The 21,679-nt window shown below is 42.4% G+C and overlaps 1 protein-coding gene across 2 annotated transcripts in view; it reads right to left on the reverse strand.

Moving 5' to 3' along the window:
- Positions 1–1,145, reverse strand: part of LOC122942276 (collagen alpha-1(XV) chain-like) — a 36,312-nt gene extending 35,167 nt beyond the window's left edge. For both annotated transcript variants that reach the window (XM_044299795.1, XM_044299793.1), the window contains exon 1: positions 1,098–1,145. In XM_044299795.1, coding sequence (XP_044155730.1) covers positions 1,098–1,124 — 27 coding nt within the window. In that variant the 5' untranslated portion in view covers positions 1,125–1,145. The remainder of the gene's footprint in view (positions 1–1,097) is intronic.
- Between the last annotated feature and the right edge of the window lie 20,534 nt (positions 1,146–21,679).

Here is a 21,679-nt window from a genome sequence, read left to right on the forward strand (position 1 = left end):
CATTATGGACGGCTTGTGATAGTCCATGACGGATCTCACAAACGGAAAGCCAAAACGCCCTTGTGAAAGTAGCCTTATTGAAACAAAAACCAACAACAGCCCCAAAAAATTTCAATGTCTCAAAAGCTTTTCATGCGGCCTTGAGTATCAATTACAGCTTGACAACGACATCTCATGCTCTTCACAAGTCGATTTATTGTCTGTTGAGGCATGGCTTCCACTGTTCTTGAAGGGCAGCCCTCGGGTCATTGAGGTTCTGAGGTACAAAGTTACAAGCCTCTACACAGCGACTCAGCTGATCCCATAGGTTTTCAATGGGATTCAGATCTGGAGAAAGTGCAGGCTACTCCATTTGAGATACCCCAGTCTGCAGCAGCAGTTTCCTAATGATGCGACCTCGATGAGCTGGCACATTGTCTTCCATGAAGGTGAATTTAGGCCTATGTTGTTCATGCAGGGGCACAATAGCTGGATTAATGATGTTATTCAAGTAGTATTGGCCGGTCACTGTACCATTTAAAAAGTGTAGGGCAGTTCTGTATTGACTAGACACCCACACCTGCCCACACTGTAACACCACCAACACCAAAGGTTGTCTGGTGACAACAGTGGCTGATGCATAGCACTCTCCTTGACCTCGCCAACATCGGTCATCTATCCAGGGGAGAAATACAGCACATCAACAATGCTATGCTTAGATCTAATTAAACTCGCTTCTCAGCGCAATATTAAAGTGTACAGCCCCCTACACTGCATGCTGTACAAGAGGCATTAGTGTACGTTTTGATCAAAAGGCATAAGCCCACTCACCACGCCATGGTTGCCTCTTTGAGTGGGACCTACTCTGACAAAAAGGTGCATCACAATGTGGTGACAAAGCGGCACTGCCCTAGTAGGCGGCAGAAGCCAGGAGTCAAACAGCAACCCTGCTGTCTGACAATGCCATAGTTTGCAGCCATCATTTATGCTCAGCGTAAACTTGTCCAGCGTAGATGCACCCTGGCCCATGCAGGTACCCTTGCAGGTCATCTAGCACGCAGATCACGCTGATATAAACGGTTTCAAATGGTCTGACGTGACACTTGGGTGCCTCTCACCTCCCTTAAATGTGCGACATTCATCATCTGGTTCCGCAGGGCATTTTTCACAATGAAGCGGTCATCAGTGTGGCCAAAGGACGTTCACTTCTATGCCTTTCTGTGACTCTTACACTCTGTTTGTATCTCTGTTGCAACCTGCTGATGACACACTGTGACACTTTAATCTCAGTGGCCACTTCCGTCTGAGAACATCCTGCTTGAAGCCTCGCAATGTAGAGGTATTGTTGATCAATTGTTAGGTGTCATCTCGGTATCATGATGTTAAAATGTGAACAGCATGATGAGGAGGACTGTTTAAATACCAATTCTAGTTGAACCAGAAAATTTATTGGGCGATTCATGGATCAAACACCTGTTGTGAATTTTGCCATTAAGCTCCTTGTTGGGGAACAGCAAAATGTACTGAAACATTGAACAGTTGGACATGTGCATTAATAAATTTAGAGAAGGTCAGATTAAGTTCACCTGTAAGGTCGCTTTCACACGAGTTTTCCGCACAGGTGTAATGCATGACAAACGCATAGCACCCTCACTGAATCCTGACCCATTCATTTCAATGGGTCTGTGTACATTAGCGTTTTTTTTCACGCATCAGTTCTGTTCTATATTCTGCGTTTTTCATGCAGCCCTGGCCCCATAGAAGTGAATGGGGCTTCAGTAAAAAACGCATTGCAACCGGAAACCTTATGGAAAAGCACGACAGGAAGCAGGTGCGGATGCAATGCATTTTTCACTGATGGTTGCTAGGAGATGTTGTTTGTAAACCTTCCTTTTTTTATCATACGTGTGAAAAACGCATTAAAACGCATTGCACCAGCGTGGAAAAAACTGAACACAATCGCAAACAAAACTGACTGAACTTGCTTGCAAAATGGTGCGAGTTTCACTGAACACACCCTGAACGCCTCCGGACCTAATCCGTATTGTTTGTGTGAAAGGGGCCTAAAGGTTAGAGTGCATTTTAAGTTCGCCTGAAATTTCACCCACAAACCAAATATCCCTAACTTTTTGTAAGTAGTGTATGTAATACTACTGGCATGATAAGAATGTGGAACCAGCTGTTGGTCCATCTATGGAGAATCTTGATTTCAATCTGTTGCTCATAGAAAAATTAATGTAGGGACACAAAATATTAATTTACACATCAACACTGTATTACCTTTGGTCCCGGAGGTCCTTGAATACCAGGGATTCCATTTTCACCTGCAAGTCCTGGCAAGCCCTGAGGCCCTTCTATGCCTGGTATACCTAGTGGCCCTGGCAGACCAGGCCTGCCTTCTGTTCCTGGAAGTCCATGCAGACCTTGAGTTCCTTGGGGACCCTGTGGACCCTGTGGTCCTTCTGGTCCTCGTAATCCTTCTGGTCCTTGTTGGCCTTCAAGACCTTGAGGCCCTGGTGGGCCTGTAAATCCTCTTGTCCCAGGGATTCCCTCAGGTCCTTGGTCTCCCTTTAGCCCTGGTGCTCCTGGTAGACCAGGAGATCCTGGAAGACCTGGGGGACCAGGTGGACCTTGTGGACCTTCGGGGCCTAGTAGTCCAGGAATGCCCTGGGCGCCTGGCAGTCCAGGATGACCCACAGGTCCTGGTGGACCTCTGAGTGTTGTAACCTAAAAGAAGAAAATATGAACATTGAAACTGCCATTATATTTCAATACACTAAGTATAATTTCGATTTACAATCGCCAAACACAATTACCCTTTCTTCCTGCAAATCACTAATTATATTTGCTGTACCAGGCTGCCCTGGAATTCCTGGTGATCCTTGTGGTCCTGGTAGTCCTGGTGGTCCAACTGGCCCTCTTTCCCCAATGCGTCCTGGACTTCCTGGGAGTCCTGGTAGCCCATCATCTCCTCTGTCTCCCTAGTAAATGCAGAGTTTTAAGACATTCTATTAAAGGGAACCTGTCATAAACTTTATGTTGACCTCACTGAGGGTAGCATAAAATAGTGACAGAAATTAAGATTTCTGCGGTGTGTCACTGATGAGCTAAAAGTAAGTGGTTGCTTAGAACCAGTCCAGTATCATAATCATTGCAGCACAGGCCTTAAAAAGAGTCAAATCTACATAAGAAGAGTCATGGTTATTCAAAATCCCCTGCACTCTCACCCATCTACTGATGATTGGCAGTTCTCTCCAAGAGAGAAAGGAAGCTAGTTAGAAGACTGTCAATCATCAGCAGGGAGAGCAGGAATTTTTGAATAACCATGAACCTTCTCAGGTGGCCATGACTCTTTTCCAGGCCCAGTCTGCAATGATTGTGATGCTGGTTCTTGGCAACCACTAACTTTTAACTTTTAAACGACAGACTAATGAAATCAACTCACCTGTCTCTACTTTATTCTGCCATTAGTATGGACAGCATAAAGTTGATGGCAGGTTCCCTTTAAATTATGAGTATGTTCTAATGAAAATTTTCAAAGTAATTTTCAAAGTAATCAAAGGATCAGGAATTCTCATTAAGAAAAATGCATTGTAGATAGGTATTGATATTTGTAGATATACAAATTGTGCATTTTGGGTAAGTTATAACCCAACAATATCCTTTATGCCCCAATTTTGTTACTACTTACCTTTGGCCCTTGGGGTCCTGGTACTACAGGGCATGTACATTGAGAGAGGTTGACCTAAAGGAGAAATAAACTGTTCATAAGATCTTGCTCATCTTGATCAATGGATGATATATTTACCAGGGGAGAGGCTAGCTCAGGGACCAGCAACCAGCTGTTCTGAAACTACAACTCCTAGAAGCCTCCTTATACTTCTGTGGGAGTTACAAGAATAGCCAAGTACGTATTCATGCTGGGAGTTGTAGTTTCACAGAAGCTGAAGTGCCAAAAGTTACTGACCTCAGGGCCAGCTTACTTTGAGCCCAAGGCAAGGCTTTTAGAATATTATTTTCCACCTTCAGCTGTTGAAATTCAACATAACTGTTGGAAGTAAAATTCTCTAGTCAATAGCTCCCAGCCCTGTTTCATCCAGTAACATTTATGTATAAGATGTGCATGTATACGTCTATATCTGTGATTTCTGTGCTCCAAAAATTGCATCCTATGCCAGTAGATTTCAGTTATAATCTTTACCAGTTACACCTCTTCCACTAAGCTCTGCCCACTTGTTTGGCAAGACCAGTGGAGAAAGGGAAAAAGTTACAAATGTTTGCTCAACATTTGTGACTTTTACAGTTAGGTCCATATATATTTAGACAATGACACAAACATTAGTTTTTTTACCTGTTTACTAAAACATATTCAAGTTATAGTTATATAATGGACATGGACATAAAATCCAGACTTTTAGTTTTAATTATCCAGGGGTATCCACATTAAAATTGGATAAAGGGTTTAGGACTTACATTTCTTTTACATGTGGCACCCTGTTTTTAAAGGGACCAAAAGTAATTGAACAGTTAACTCAAAGGCTGTTTCATGGGCAGGTGTGGGCAATTCCTTCATTATTTCATTCTCAATTAAGCACATAAAAGGCCTAGAGTTGATTTGAGGTGTGTTTTTTTTATTTTGTAAGATTTTGCTGAGAAATAAACATGCGGTCAAAGGAGCTCTCCATGCAGGTAATACAAGCCATCCTTCATCTGCGAAAACAGAAAAAAAAAACATCCGAGAAATTGCTACACTATTAGGAGTGGCACAATCTACAGTTTGGTACATCCTGAGAAAGAAGGAAAGCACTGGTAACCTCAACAATGCAAAAGACCTGGACGCCCACGGAAGATAACAGTGGTGGATGATCGCAGAATAATTACCATGGTGAAGAGAAACCCCTTCACAACAGCCAACCAAGTGAACAACACTCTCCAGGATATAGGCGGATCAATATCCAAATCTACTATAAAGAGAAGACTGCATGAAAGTAAATACAGAGGGTTTACTGCACGGTGCAAGCCAGAAGAATAAGAAGGCTAGATTAGACCTTGCTGATAAACATCTTAAAAAACCAGCACACTTCTGGAAGAACATTCTTTGGACAGATGAAACCAAGATCAACCTCTACAGATTGATGGAAAGAAAAAAGCATGGCATGGTACAGCTCATGATCCAAAGCATACCACACCATCTGTAAAACTCGGCGGAGGCAGTGTGATGGCTTGGGCATGCATGGCTGCCAGTGGCACTGGATCCCTAGTGTTTATTGATGATGTGACACAGGACAGAAGCAGCCGGATGAATTCTGGGGTTTTCAGAGACATATTGTGTGCCTTAATCCAGCCAAACTGATTGGTCAGCGTTTCATAATAAAGATGGACAATGACCTGAAACATAAAGCTAAAGCAACTCAGGAGTTTATTAAAGCAAAGAAGTGGAATGGCCAAGTCAGTCACCTGATCTGAACCCAATAGAGCATTTGACTTGTTAAAGACTAAACTTCAGACAGAAAGGCCCACAAACAAACCGCAACTGAAAACCGCAGTAGTAAAGTCATGGCAGAGCATTAAAAAGGAGGAAACACAGCATCTGGTGATGTCCATGAGTTCAAGACTTCAGGCAGTTGATGCCAACAAAGGGTTTTCAACCAAGTATTAGATATTAACATTTAATTTACAATTATTTAATTTGTCCAATAACTTTCGAGCCCCTGAAATGAAGGGATTGAGTTTAAAAAATGCTTTAGTTCTTCATTTTCATGTAATCATTTTGTTCAACCCACTGAATTAAAGCTGAAAGTCTGAACTTCAAAATCCATTGTGGTAATGTACAGAACAAAAATTAGAAAAATGTTGTCTCTGTCCAAATATATATGGACCCAACTGTATATGCCTGAAGACTTTTGTAAACGACCCCCCATTGTATTACTTTTTGTGGACTTGTCTGAGCTGTTCCCGTCATCTCTTCAATCATTTCAAATATTGTTGGGTCTTCATGCTTTATGGGTGGCATTGAACCTGTACAAAGACAGATTTTAGGAAAAAAGTTGTATGTAGTGAGGATTTGACTGATAAATGTGAATATCAGTGATTTAATAAAATACAAAGCACACAGACTTAAATAACAACAGGTAGAAAATTACGGCTCTCACCTGCCCCTTCTCTGCTGTGAGCACAGAAAAATGCCGCACTTGGATGCGGATAATTTGAAGTCCAAACAAAAAGCAAAGTCCAGCTCAGTCTCGCAGAGGTTCAATGGTACTTTATTAGTGCGGTTAAAAATACATCCAGTACGACCGGTCTTTGTCTACATGTTTTGGGCTACCGAGTATGTAAACCCTTACTCATGACATACTAAAGACACAACTGAAAGCAGCAGATAATAATGGGTCAACACCTGAGCCCCTGATTGGGCTGTCATGTGACCCAAAGAAAGGTGGCGCTACTCACATGCATCAAACCTTCGATTAAAAAGTTTAACTTGTTAAAAAACATATCCATATTCAATACAAAAAAGACATCTGGAATGGGAAATATATAACATTGCAACACATCCTCTTATTGTTGTAATATCAGATCCAATCTTTTACTAAGTCCCTCTGAGCTGGACTTCGCTTTTTGTTTGGAAAGCACAAAGACTATATCAAACTGGTGAAGGGAAATAGATAAGAATAAAAAGTAAAGCGGATCTGTCATCTCTCCTATTATGTCTATTTTGCCCATCAAAATACCAATTTTAGAGCTCCTTAACCCCTTAGTCACCAGCCTGTTTTAGGCCCTAGTGACCAAGACATTTTTTAGAATTTTTTTTACCATCGTATTCCAAGAGGCATAATTCTTTTTATTTTTTCATTCACAGGGCTTGTTTTGTAGGGGAATAATTGTAGTTTTTATAGCGCCATATTGATTTACACATTGATTAACTTTCATTAACTCTTTCTGGGTGGAAGGGGAAACAGCATTGCTGCCACTGAGTTTTTATGTTATAAATGTTGCTGGACGAATTTTCATTGGTGTCATTTTGGGTAACATACCGTAATACTTTTCGATCACTTTTTATTCCCTTTTTTGTGGAATAAGCAAAAAACAGCAATTCTGCCACAGTTTTCTTTTTTATAGCATTCATCGTGTGGGATCAATTATTTGGCAATTGGGTAGTGTGGGTCGTTACAGATACCAAGTACGTAGAGGGGATTTTCTTTTTTTTATTGAATTGATATATGAAAAGCTTTTTTTTTAAATGGAAAAGGTGGTATTTTTTAACTTGGAGATTTTATTTGTTTAATAAAACTTTAAAGGGATTCTGTCACCAGGTTTGGGGCTATAGAGCTGCGGACATGCATGGCTAGATCGCCGCTAGCATGTCGGCAATATATGTGTCCTATAGGGCTGTGTGGTTTTAATTTCTTTAAAAAAGGATTTTATAGATATGTAAATGAGTGTTGAATGTGTCCAAGGGGCTGTACGAACCTTACTTGTGCCCAGCCGTCCCAGCACCGCCTATGTCTCCTCCTTTCATCAACGATAGATAGCTGTAATCTCGCGATGCGCGAGCTCACGCATGCGCAGTTCTTTCCCTGAGGCTGATGCCAGCACAGGGAAGGAACACTATACCGACACTGCGCATTGCGAGATTGCGCCTATCTATCGTTGATGAAAGGAGGAGACATGGCTGGGCACGGCTGGGCACAAGTAAGGTTTGTACAGCCCCTTGGACACATTCAACACTCATTTACAAATCTATAAAATCCTTTTTTAAAGAAATTAAAACCACACAGCCCTTAAGGACACATATATTGCAGACATGCTAGTGGCGATCTAGCCGTGCATGTCTGCAGCTCTATAGCCCCAAACCTGGTGACAGAATCCCTTTAACTTATTTTAGCCATTTACTAGTCCCACATGAGGACTTTGACAGATGATCTTATGCAGTACAGTGTATCATACTGTCAGTATTATACTGACAGACACAATCAAGCGCAGCCTGATGGGCATGCACTGCAGGCAATGCTTGGAGCCTTCATTAGGCCGCTGGCTGCCATGCAAGACAATCAGCACCACTTGATCTCATTCGCAGGGTGCGAATGCCCGAGAGAGGGAGCCCACTCTCTCTAAACCACTTAGATGTTTCAGTTGCTATTGACCACAGCACAGCATACATTTGAATGCAATATGGAGAAGGATCTCCGTACAACATTCAAACAAAGTTTTGACTAAAGCGACTCCAGATCTATGATCCAAAGCTCACTTTGCTCAACACTCACCTTCTAATGGCTCTAAAGGGGGGATCTTGCTCCTTATTCACAAAAAACTGTCCCATAAAATATTGTTAAACTCAGAGGACCAGGAGGGCAGACTCAACCACATACACCTCAACCTGACAACGGAAGCCTTGAGCATATATAACATTTATGGCCCAAACGATAACAATTCAGATTTCTTTGTGGATTTAAAGAATATCATACTGAATGACCTAGCACCATGTAAAATAGTGGCAGGATACATGAACGCAGTGATGGTCCATGAGGAAGATCGCCACAGTGCAGTGGGAAAACAAATAACACCCAGACAGAGAGACACAGCCCTATCTAAATTAACGTCCGACACCGGACTTCATGACGCATGGAGACAATTCAGTCCAGAGGGGAGGGAATACACTCATTTCTCAGCAGTGCACAACTCTTGGTCCCGTCTCAATTATTTCTTAATAACAGACATGGTCCTTCAGAAAACGGTACAGGTAGATATAGGGGATATGATCATATCGGACCACTCCCCAGTAATATTGGAAATACCAGAGCATATACCCAAAGGGACAGATTTCTTATGGAGATTTCCTTCCGACCTGGCCTCCAATGAGGAATTTGCAGGAGCTGCTGAACCAATGGTGGGAGGAATACTGGGACATAAACTCAGGGTCCGGGGATTCACAATTAATCTGGAGAGCAGGGAAAGCGGGGATGAGAGGGAAGATCATAGCCTACATAAAAGGCATAAAGAATAAGTCACACCAGAGATTAAAAGATTTGACAAACAATGGGTTGACACCAAAACGGAGTACGACAGATGGCTTAGGATAAAAGAGGAACTAGCTGGAAAAAGGAGGGAAACACGATTATTCAAATATGGGAATAAATCAGGGCAAACTTTTAGCCTTACTAGCAAAAGGAATGAAACCCCCAGCTCTAATTCCTACGCTAAAGAACCCAATAGGAAACTTATGCCACCACCCAAAAGATATATTAGACATACTTAGTGATTCTTATGAAAACCTATATGCGACCCCCAGGAATGGATTTAAAACAGGGAAACCTTGGTTAGAAAATCTTAATATGCCCCAAATCTCACTGGATGATCTGAAATTTTTGAACCAACCTATCACGGAAGCAGAAGTCCAGATGGTCACACACCAATCGAGTAATGGCAAAGCCTCAGGCCCAGATGGCTATACCAATGAATTTTATAAAATACTAGCCTCGAAAATAGCGAAAGTCCTCACGTCCCTATATAATCAGGTGCTCCAAGGCAAAACAATACCACTTGACATGAACACAGCATTTATCAAAGTACTCCCAAAACAGGGCAAAGACATTACCCTAGCTTCTTCATACCGCCCTATCTCTCTTGTTGACAATGACCTTAAGTACTTGTCTAAATTAATGGCCGATAGATTGGCCATGTTCATGCCCAAAATTATAACATCTCATCAGGTTGGCTTTATCCAGGGAAGATCAGCAGTGTATAATCAGATCGGCAGTGTATAATATTAGAAAAGTACTGGCAGTGCTGGATAGCGTAAAATTAAACCCTCACCTTCACCCATCCCCAGCTCTCCTGGCCATAAATACAGATTTTTTTTTTTGATAATGTGAGCTGGGGATGGCTGAATGAAGTACTTAATGCCATGGAATTCTCAGGCCAGTTGTTACGCTGAGCGCTCCGGGTCCCCTGCTGGCCGCGGAGCGCTCACAGCGTATGCCCCCAGGCAGCACTCCAGTGTCTCGGCGTGTGCGTCCTCGCTCTCTAGGGCGCGCGTGCGCCGGGACTCTTAGATTCAAAGGGCCAGTGCACCAGTGATTGGTGCCTGGTCCAAAAGGGATATTAAGGGATAAGGTTTGTGAGAGGCAGTGCTGACTTAATTAGGCTGCACCTGTGCACTGCCCATTTATACCTTCTCCTCCCACAGCTTCCTGCCGGATCTTTGTGCCTTGTGCCTCAGAGAAAGCGTTCCACAGTGTTTGTTTGCCTTGCCTGTTGCCGAACCCGTTGCTACCGTCTACTCGCCTTAGAACCTTTGCCGCCTGCCCTGACCTCTGCTACGTCCGACTACGCTCTTGCCTTCTCCCTGTGTACCACGCCTTATCAGCTGCCAGAGAGGTCGAGTTGTTACTAGGGGACACGACCTGGTAGTTACCGCCGCAGCAAATCCATCCCGCCTTGCGGCGGGCTCTGGTGAAGACCAGTAACTGCTTAGAACCGGTCCTTTAGTACAACCCGCGCCATCGCCTCTCTGGTCCAGAGGATCCACTACCTGTCCTGCCGGTTCGTGACACCAGTTCAGAACATATATTACATCTCTATACCATTCCCCAATGGCAAGGATCTCTATCCCAGGTTTCCTGTCACGTCCCTTTGCCTTACAAAAGGGCACCAGACAAGGGTGCCCACTCTCACCTCTCTTATTTAATCTTGCTCTGGAGCCACTGTCGAGGGCTATGACCCTTAATAAGAATATCAAGGGCATCGCAATAGGTAAACATACAATTAAACACGCACTGTTTGCAGATGATCTGCTGATGTTCTTGGCTAAACCCCAGAGAGATCTTCTAACCTTATTCAACCTCCTGACGCAATTTGGCCAATTTTCGGGGTTCAAGGGAAATTTGTCCAAATGCGAAATACTAGATCTTTCCCCATCACAACTGATTCATAGGGGAGGATCTCTGGATGCCTCTGTTACGGTGGCCCCCAACCATTTTAAGTATTTGGGAATCAAAATAGGTAAGACGCCAGAGTCCCTTTATATGCTGAATTATCCTCCACTAGTCAAGAAAGTGATCTCTGAGATCAATTCCTGGTCAAACCTGCCTATCTCATTCTTGGGTAGATGTCATCTACTGAAGATGATGAGTATTGGAAAACTCCTTTACCCCATGCAAACGCTCCCTATTCTACTGAAACATGCTGACATACAAGCACTACTGAAAGCGTTTCGAGCCTTTATTTGGCTAACTAAATGGAGCAAAATATCTTTAGCAACTTTGAAAAGGCATAGAAGCAGAGGAGGCGTCCGCTTTCCAGATATCAGGAAATATAATCTAGCCAGTCTGATGAGATATAGTCCAGACTGGTTGAATAAAACCTCACACTACTCAGTGCTACCCTTAGAGGAAGAGATGGCTAAACCTTGGAATCTAGACGCCCTATTACATACCAAATATGCCTTGTTACCTAACTCGATAAAACACAGTACACTAATGCGGGACACAATAGCCGCTTGGAAAGCGGTCAGAAAAACCTTACAATCTTCCATTTCTGATATCCAAAAAGATGACAATATGGAAACACCTGGAATTTAGAGCAACTTCAATAAATAAACAGTTTGCTAATTGGGAAGAAAGAGGACTGAAGGAAGTTAGGCATTTATGGAATCTATCAGAGAAAAGATACTATAACTTCCAAGAATTACAATCCTTGTACGGGTTACCCCCCCCGGTCATTTTCTGGCATACCACCAGATCATGGCATTCCTATAGCCTAGGGTGGTGAATCTGACACGAGAATTTACCATTATCACCTTTGATATATTCATTGACTCCAACAACATTAGAAAGGACCTGACGACCATATATGGATCTATGAGGGATCTAAGCTCTAAACTAGGAGACTCCTACCTATTCAAGCCTTGGCTTAAAGACTTCCCGAACCTACAACTCCCAGATCAACTATTGGATGGGTGGACATTGATCAGGAAAATCGTGAGTAGCGAAGTCTGGAGAGAATCATATTTCAAAATGATCTATAGAGCCATAAATAGTTTTTATAAACCCCGCGACAGCACAAAGGGAAGGTCAGGATGACAGGATAACTCAGTGTCCAAAATGCCAACTACCCAACACACATATTACACATGGTATATGGTCCTGCACAAGTGTGCACATTTTCTGGCTTTCCTTTATCTCAATGATCAATCAAAAATGTCACACTAAGATTCCGATGGATCCAGAAATAATACTATTTCATGTAGGGAGAGACACAACCATCACTAAAATACTGGCAGCAATACATGTGATGTTACTGGCAGCCAAAAGATGCCTTTTAAGTCATTGGCTTAAACCTGACACTCCTCCATTGAATGAGGTCATCCAGCAGACGACTAAGTGTCTAACATTACAACGTATAGAATCAGACTACTGTAAATACTCAATGACCGCCCCTTTTTTTTAACAAGTGGAAAACGTACATGACAACAATTTTCTCGAACGTGGAGATTCTTGCGACTGTTAAGCCGTTTATAGCTACGGAATGGTTTATCAAGCTTGGGATCTCAGTAACTGCAGACCCATAGTACAAAATGTATAAGGATCAAGGAAAAATGAAAAATGAGACATTCGAGACATAATCTAGAATGTGATTATTGACATATTTTATATTACAGCCTAATCACCATATTCATATAGGTAACAAACATCACTATGCATAAAGTTGGCATTCTCCATTTCTGAGATGAGTGGGGGGGGGGGAAGGGGGGGTTGAAAAGGGAAGGGGAGGGGTTGAGAGGGGGAGTTTAGGGGGTTTCTAAATTGTTAAATTTATAACATTTTACTGTTGGAGAACAACATGTGTACCTACTTATTATATGTCTTACTTTATGTATCTATTGTTATGATGGAAACCTGAAATAAAATATGTTTTACAAAAAAAAAAAAGCTAGACGTGTCAGGCAAATTCCGAGTTCATATTTGTAATCAGCACGCTCATTTTAGTATAAATCAATTTTTTTTCTCTCAGTAGCAAAATCATTGTTGCGCGGTGTTATGATGATAGATGCTCATTGTGTGTCTGACATTGTAGGTATTGATCTGACAGCGTGAGAGTATATAAAAACACAGCCAATTGAGAAAGTGAATGTTAATACCCAGCTGTCAATATATTCATACATTCTGTAGTGTAATAACACAGGAATTGCACAACACAGAGTAGTAAGAAAGAATGCAAGTATTTAATATAGCAGACATGTCAGTAGAACTGACAAGATTCTCTTAAAGGCCCTTTTTTGCCATCCGCTGAACATATATGTTGGGGGAAAAAAGGATACAAAAGCATAGTACATTAAGTCCAAGGCTGGTAAAAAAAACATATACTTCATTTTACAATGAACCTCTGGTGAACGGATGCCACTGTATGGCATCTGTCTGAGGCATCCTTTAACATATACTTTTTTTGTATCTGTTAGGCCTCCTGCACACGACCGTTGTGTGCACCCGTGGCCGTTGTCCCGTTTAACGTGTTTTTCTGCGGTCCCATTGACTTTCAATGGGTCCATGGAAAAATCGGAAACTGCACCGTTTGGCAGCCGCGTCCGTGATCTGTGTTTCCTGGCCGTGAAAAAAATATGACCTGTCCTATTTTTTTCACGGCCAACGGTTCACGGACCCATTCAAGATGCACACAAGATTGTCATCCGCGTCCGTGATCCGTGTCCGTGATCCGTGTCCGTTTTTTCCTATCATTTCAATGGCAAACTTGACTTAGATTTTATTTTCATTTTTCATGTCCGTGGATCCTCTAAAAATTACGGAAGACCCACGGAAGAAAAAACGGACACGGATCAAGGTACAACGGAACCACGTTTTGCGGGACGTTAAAAAATACTGTCGTGTGCAGGAGGCCTTAAACGGATGGCAAAAACCCAGCCTTAAAAGGGTTTTCCGAGACTTTAAGGGTTCATTCACACGTCTACAATGTGTTTTGCGGATCCGCGGCATTGCCGGCACTAATATAATATGCTTATTCTTGTCCGCAATTGCGGACAAGAATAGGACATGTTCTATTTTTTTTCGGGAACAGGAATTGCGGACTCGGAAGTGCGGGTCCGCAACTCCGTATCCGGGCAGCACATCGTGCTGCCCCATAGAATAGAATGGGTCCGAAATTCCGTTCCACAAAATACGTGTGAATGGGGCCTAATACTTACCACCTATCCTCTGGATAGATCATCAGTATCTGATGATCAGCTGTTTGAGAAGGCTTTTCCTAGGCCAGTGACGACACATTCATCGGTCACATGGCCTAAGCGCAGCTCAACCCAATAGAAGTGAATGGGGCTGAGCACGATTCCAAGCACAACTGCTATTAAATGTATGGTGTTGTGCTTGATGAGCAGAGAGAAGGACCGTAGCACTCACAGGAGTGCTGGTGCCTTCTCAAACAGCTGTTTGGTGGGTGTCCCGGTTGTCAGACCTCTACCGATCAGATACCGATGACCTATCCTGAGGGTAGATCATCATTATTAAAGTCTTGGAAAACCCTTTTAATTATGCCCAGAAATATTCAATCAAAGATTCAGTCCTGAAATGCTCCTTTTCTTGTCCTGGATTTTGCAAATACCTGTATATAGTAGTGCTTGAAGTTTGAAGAGAACTGTTTTTAATATTTTTGTTAGATTTTAGTTAAATGGAATTTTCTCTCACCAATGTTTCCTTTCTGTTTCTTTTGAGTAATTAATGCTTCTGGTTCAGATGGTGGCAGCAGTAGGGTTGTTTCTTCTATATTAGCCTATATGTAATAAGATAATATATCAGTATAGTTAATTTATTTTTCTTTAATAATACTGATTGTATACTTTTTTATAGAATCTTCTCATCATGCATAATACATTTCTGCGCATTTGCAGTTACATGTAGTGGGAGCTCACTGCATACAGATTTAAACAGTCCCCATATGCAATAAGCTCCTACTAATGGTGGATGCTATCTGTCAGAACTGCTGATGGCCTGTTCTCAGGATAGACCATCAATATCTAATCGGAGGAGGTCCAACACACCACATCGCCACCAATGAGCTGTTCCCAAGTAGCTATATAATGTCCCCATTGGAGAAAGTAGGAGGTTCCTAACTACTGTTGATAGGCAGGACTGGCACCACCCCTTCCTCTCTTGGAGGAATTGAGTTCGTGAAATCCTGGAATATTCCTTTAACAATTGATCTCTTTAGCCATGAGAAGAGAAGCAGGACTTTTTTTTAAGCTTTTATTTACAAAGAGGGTATACAGTTTAGATATATGCTATTCATGGGACTGATAGAGATGTGTGAATATCTTTGCTTCATAGATTTTCCTATGTAGTTACCTCAAGCTGCTTCTTCCTTATCTAAGCAGTGCCTTCCTCTCCCCCCTTTGCTCCGTGCTGTCTGTATCTCCGCAGTAAGGAGATGGCTCGCGGGGGGCACTCAGCTGTGGGGGGGGGGGGGGGAACGCCCCCCCCCCCACTGAAGATGTAAAACGGCTTTACTTATTGTAATAAACAGAGAGATTGTCTTTGACCAGCTTGTGTCAGTGTCTAGTCTCTTTACTACGCAGTGGATATTAACTCCTTGGGGTACCCTGATTTGGAGCACCAGAGTGTATCTTAAATGCTTTAATTAAAGCAACTTCAACAGGACCATACCATTCCTTTTACATTTTCTTATTGATCCACGCAGTCTAGTGCAATGACTAGGTAGTAGTGATGAGCGAGCATGCTCGGCAGATCTGAGTGCTCAGCCGAATAATTCGGGTTCTCGAATACAATTTAATACAATGGAAGTCAATGGGAGACAACCAGGCACCCCCTGCTCGGAAGAGAAGAGGGTGTCTGTTTCATAAAAAAAGGTTAGAAATTGATGGAAACCTCATCAGAAAGGTTTGGAAACAGCATTAAGAGGATAGCTGGATGCGTCTTAGACTCCTATCATGTACGACATACAATAGACAACCACACAAAGGCTATATGCCAAAAGCCAGGTATGTACAAGCCATCCATCTATCCATGAGACAGATAACAGCCAGTATATCTTACCATGGCAGCCTTGTGCACTATGAGATATTCCAATACGACTCTCATCTGACTAAGAACCAATAAACCTCAAAGTTATTTTGCATCTGTTGGATGGCTTGGGTGGACCTGCACACCTAGATCAATATCATTAGGGCGTCAAAAAGTTTTCAGATTGTCCTAACAATTCTAATCGTGAATTTTCCATGCTAATGGCTACACTAATAAGCTTGTCATAAGACTCAGTCTAATATTCTTGTCAGAAGACTATGAAACCAATAGAGAGCGCTATTGAGTTATGAACAGCACCCTCAATTGGTTTCGCAGTCTTATGACAAGACAAATATTCTTGTCAGAAGACTATAAAACCAATAGAGGGCACTATTGAGTTATGATTATGAACAGCGCCCTCTATTGGTTTCACAGTCTTATAACAAGACAAATATTCTTGTCAGAAGACTATGAAACCAATAGAGGGCGCTGTTAATAACTCAATAGCGCCCTCTATTGGTTTTCATAGCCTTATGACAGCTGAAAAACAAGGCAGATTCTGCTAATTGGCATGTCTTTTCCATATGCCCATGTTTATGTAAATAAGTTTTTACATGACAAAACTGTATAGAAAGGTTATTGAATATTATGTTAGGACAATCTGGAAACTTTTTGTTGCCCTAATGATATTGATCTAGGTGTGCAGGTCCACCCAAGCCATCCAACAGATGCAAAATAACTTTGAGGTTTACTTGTTCTCAGTCCGATGAGAGCTGGTTTGGAATATCTCATAGTGCACAAGGCTGCCATTGTAAGGTATGCTGACTAATCCTGTCATCTATCTCATCAATAGATTGATGGCTTGCACATACCTGTCTTTTGGCATACAACCTTTGTGTGGTTGTCTATTGTATGTCGTACATAATAGGAATCTAAGACGCATCCAGCTATCCTCTTAATGCTGTTTCCAAACCATTTTGATGGGGTTTCCATCAATTTCTAACCTTTTTTTATGGACCAGGCACCCTCCCCTCTTCTGAGCAGGGGGTGCCTAGTTGTCTCACATTGACTTCCATTATACTCGGGTGCTCGGCCAAGCACACGAATATAGCAATGTGTTCGGGCCGAACACCCGAATACTTTGGTACTCGCTCATCACTACTAGGTAGTAGTCACATCTACTACTAGGTAGTATCACATCTTGTCGCTGCCTCATCCAGTGGTTGTAGGCTGTGCAGACATTCGCAACTGTGATGTCTCATAGACAAGTCATTGTCACTTCTGCCATTTTACACCTGTTATCACACCAGAGTGTGACTGACCACTCTTGAGAGCAAATATATTAGGTTATCAGGTTTTTTATAATCCTGGACAAGATTCAGAAAACTCCAGAAAATTAAAATGAAGCACAAGAAACCAGTGAAATGCAAATATTCAATAATGTACTACCTATTTGTAACCACTTTAGTAAAATATCTAGTGCACTAGACATTTGAGGGAACTATATTAGGGTTTATATGAAGAACACGCTCTGGAGTGTGTTACTATAAATGTACAAGGGAGCGTGTTTCTAAAATTGTATACAAAGAGTTGGTTGCTGCCTTATCATAAGACTTTGCTCCTTGTTAATTTCTGGTAATAATTTCTGAGATTAGTATGACTGCAAAAATGTCTCTACTAGGGTTGGGTCTAGTAACCTGAGATGTAAAGTCATGCATTTCTTCAGAAAACAGATCCATTTAAAACCATATCTGGGAGGGACACTTTACAAAATCCACAATACTTTCTGCTGATATCTACAAAATGGCCTTGATGGAGTTTTTTATACCTACTTGCTGTTGTACCATCAATAAAAAAAGACTGTCAATAAATGTTCATGAATTTTAAATATCTTATCCCATTGGTGCCATAGAGAGAACAGGTATTGGTACCATTATTGGTCCTATCATAGTTGTGTACAGTGGGGGTGTTCCAACTAACTAGTCTGACTTTGGGCAAGTACTGAGGTTGTTATTTTGGCAGCCCCCTGATTTTCACCCTTTAACCTTTATACAGGGATCTGGCCTTTGCTGCAGGGGACCCACCAGGCCACTACCGCTTGGAATAGTCCCAGTATGGCTAGCTGTTGACCAACAGGGGTCAGAGACACCGGTGAGAACCGCCAAGGAATCAGGCAATACATATAGTCAGGAAATAGGCAGAAGTCAGGGCAGGCAAAGTTCATTCAAATTCCTGAACCTAATCCAAGATCAAGGCAGCAAAGGGTCAGTACAGTAAACAGGCAGTGGTCAGGTCAGAATTGGTAGACAGGCAGCGTTTAGTACATAAGCAGACAAACAGGAACAGCACACCTTCTCTTGGAAGTAGCAAGCCAATATAGAACAACCTAAAACTCAGGCACCCTCCCACTGGGGAAGGTGCCTTATATATCTTGAGATGGCCAGCTATAGGCTGGTGAAGAATTAGAACACAGACACGATGGGCCATTAGGAGCCGGGAGGCATGCACAACCTATGGACGGCATAGGCGTGCGCAGCCTATTGCATTAGGGTGTGCACCCTAAGGCACACATGCAGCGTGCGTGTATGTATAAATTATATACACATATACACACACATATATATATACACAAATACACTCTGCATGCATACATACAGACCCGCACTATCTTGTACAGTCTGCTGTGTGGGTGTGCGCATAGTGTGAGGTCACCTGTGAGTTTCCCCTGAAGACGCCGAATCGCTCGGCGAAACATGTAGGGAAGCAGGTTTCAGTTTTTAGGCAGGAAGGCTGTGTAGGGATTCTGAACTGACACATGCTGGCATTAAGTGTGCGATCCAAACCCTTTTAGGGTCACATTAGTATAAGAAGTGAAGTACATCTTAGCCATAAAGACTGATATCCCGTTCATGACCGCTTCCTGATAGTTTTAATTGTTTGATCCCTAGACTTATATGTTCTTTTTAGTATAAACAATAAAGATTAGTTTTAACGTACTGCCGGTGAGGTTGCAAAAACACGCTAAGGTCCTAGAGACCACCTGATTTTTCCTTTCCTGTTCGATTGATTAGCGTGGCAACCTCCTGTGGGATCCATTTGTTTGTCAATAATAGTAGTGTGAGGTCACAGCGCGGCCTCACACTGTGCACAGCCCTCACAGTGGCGCGCCGAGGACCAGGAAGGAAGAGGGGAGTATAGCGCTTTCAGTGCTTCCTGGCGCTGACAGAACCTTGAGTCGGCTTGATTAGGGTGTGCCCAGGCACGCCTATGATGGGCGGAGAGAACAGTCTGGGCAGCAAAGCATAGGCTATGGCTTGCGTGGGGAAAATAAGACTCTGGTGGCCAGGCCCACTGTGGGCAAAGAAGAGGAGGGGCAGCAGATCCGGGCCACCGGACAGGACAAAAGGGGCGAGTAAGGCAGCTCCTGTGCCTGCCTTAGAGAGTGGAATAGTGGCGGGCAAGGGCCTCCCTGCTAACAATCAAGATATTGTAATAGAATAGGGTATGATTTTAATACCAGTTAAATCAGACCATAACCAAGCCTGAATGTATAGTGCCACTTTTCTCTATAACATGTGTCTAGTATTACAGCTTAGTCCCATTACTTGCATGGAGCTACAATACCACAGTTCATGGACAAAACTTACCTTATTTGTCCAAAAAAGACAGGCTTTTTTCTAATCTCATACAACTATCAATGCATTATTAGGGACCCAAGCTAACAAATAGTCAAGTGTTTGACATTGACTACATGTCTTACACTATCTGATTTTCTTATACCTAGCTTAGATCTAGACCGTGTTACCTTCCTTGTAGTTTTACCATCAACATGATGTTGGGTAGATGTTATAGGAGGTGTTGTCTCTCTCTTAGTGGTGGGATGTGTAGACTCCTCCTTGATCTCTAGTTCTGGTGGTCTAATGGAAGGTCCAGTATCCTCTGGCTGCACTCCTTCCTCCTCATCTAGTTTTGCAGAAGAAGCCAGTATTTCTTGTTTCTCTTTTTCTTCCACAAGTTGAGATTTGGTTGAAAAAGTGGAATGTTGTGGCTCCTCTTTTTGCTCCACAACTAGAGGAGTGGAGTGTCTGGAATCATATTCTTCCCACTCCTCCTCTAAAAATTTTTCCAAGACCTTTATCTTTTGATAACCCTTGGGGTCATTCCACAAGCCTTCATCCTCCCTCTTGATTGTAGACTTTTGTGACACTTCAGTTGCTTTTTTAAGTGTAGTAGGTTGTTGTTCAGTGATTGTTGACTCTCTGACATCATCAAGATGTTCTTCCTGATGAAAGTTCTGTGGTGTAGAAGTCACTATAAAGTCATCCTCCCAGTTGTCCTTTTCTGTGTCTAGGGAAATTATGTAAAAGTATAATAGTTATTAGAACCGATAATAATGATGCTTATTTTTTGTTTATTTTTTACTTTATTTAGCCCCCCTAGGGGACTTGAACTTGCAGTCATTAGACTGCTTCTACCAATGGCTTACTACTGCAGTCTGTGGCAGCTATGGCAGGCCTTGAAGTCTTCACAAGGCACCCTGCTGCCTTAGCAACTGAATGGTTCCAATTAACTTGTGGTGCTTGGTCACCAGGAGCATCCCGCTCTGTGTAAGTGACTGCTTAGATACCATGGTCTCAAATAATTATGGCATATGAGAGATTAAATGTCCATGACTGGAGTTGTCTCATATGGTCATGGACAGTGCCGGCAAGTGTCTGCTGTGTAAAAAAGGAAGCAACTGCCGACTATGGCAAATACTTAGCTCCTCAGCTGTAACACCTTTTAAGATCCGATATTCACCATACAAGCATGGCATATGTTGGGAAGGAGTCAGATAGTTTGTGTTTAGTGAGCTAATACTATGATTATTTTATACTGTATTAGAATGTTCTGAGTTATTAGAAAGATATCCCTCAGTCATAACAGAGAGCAGCTACAAAGTGTTTTTTTCTGTGGAGGACCAGCCTGTCCTGACATTACACAGACAGCCGATTAATTTCATTGATCACTGTGCAATGCCTGATTTCCCCTAAGGTAAATTAATTACTTCCAGCAGGCACAATCTTGAGGTGTTTCGCAGAGTAGATTTATTTGAAAAAGCTGTATATAGAAGGTGGTAATGATGGCAGTATTACTCCCTGAGTCACTCTCTAGATACAAATTGCAATCTATCCAAATAACCCCAGGTGTGCAACCACTCTCAATATACTTCAGTTCCCAGTTGCAGGGTGCAGTCAGGGATCAGATGAGCAGTCTGTCCCAGAAGTGTGATGGGCGCCTGAAGCAATGAACTCTATCAACGTGCAGTAAAGTCTTTTTTCATATACATGCATCCATTTTACTGACTCAGTCCTGCACTGTCTTTAAAATGGTTCTCAACCTTCTGTAAATATTCAATGCTTTCTTTCTCTCTGGGGATAATCCTTAGTAAAATTGCTTTCTGGCAGTTTTCCACTCTCAGGAATGGTGCCTTCCTGGATAAGGCTTCTCTTCAGGCCCATGCCCCAAGAGCACACAGCAATAGGTCTTGTCCCTAGCTTTGCTGGCTATGCACTCCCTTCTCTACAAGCCAGGGGTGGACAAGACCAGCCAGTCTCCCAGCAACTAACTAAAGACTACCAGTTTAACTAGTTCCTACCTACAGTATATATAACCTTTTGGGATACATGGTGCTC

Source organism: Bufo gargarizans, chromosome 6 (assembly GCF_014858855.1).
Source record: "Bufo gargarizans isolate SCDJY-AF-19 chromosome 6, ASM1485885v1, whole genome shotgun sequence".
NCBI lineage: Eukaryota > Metazoa > Chordata > Amphibia > Anura > Bufonidae > Bufo > Bufo gargarizans.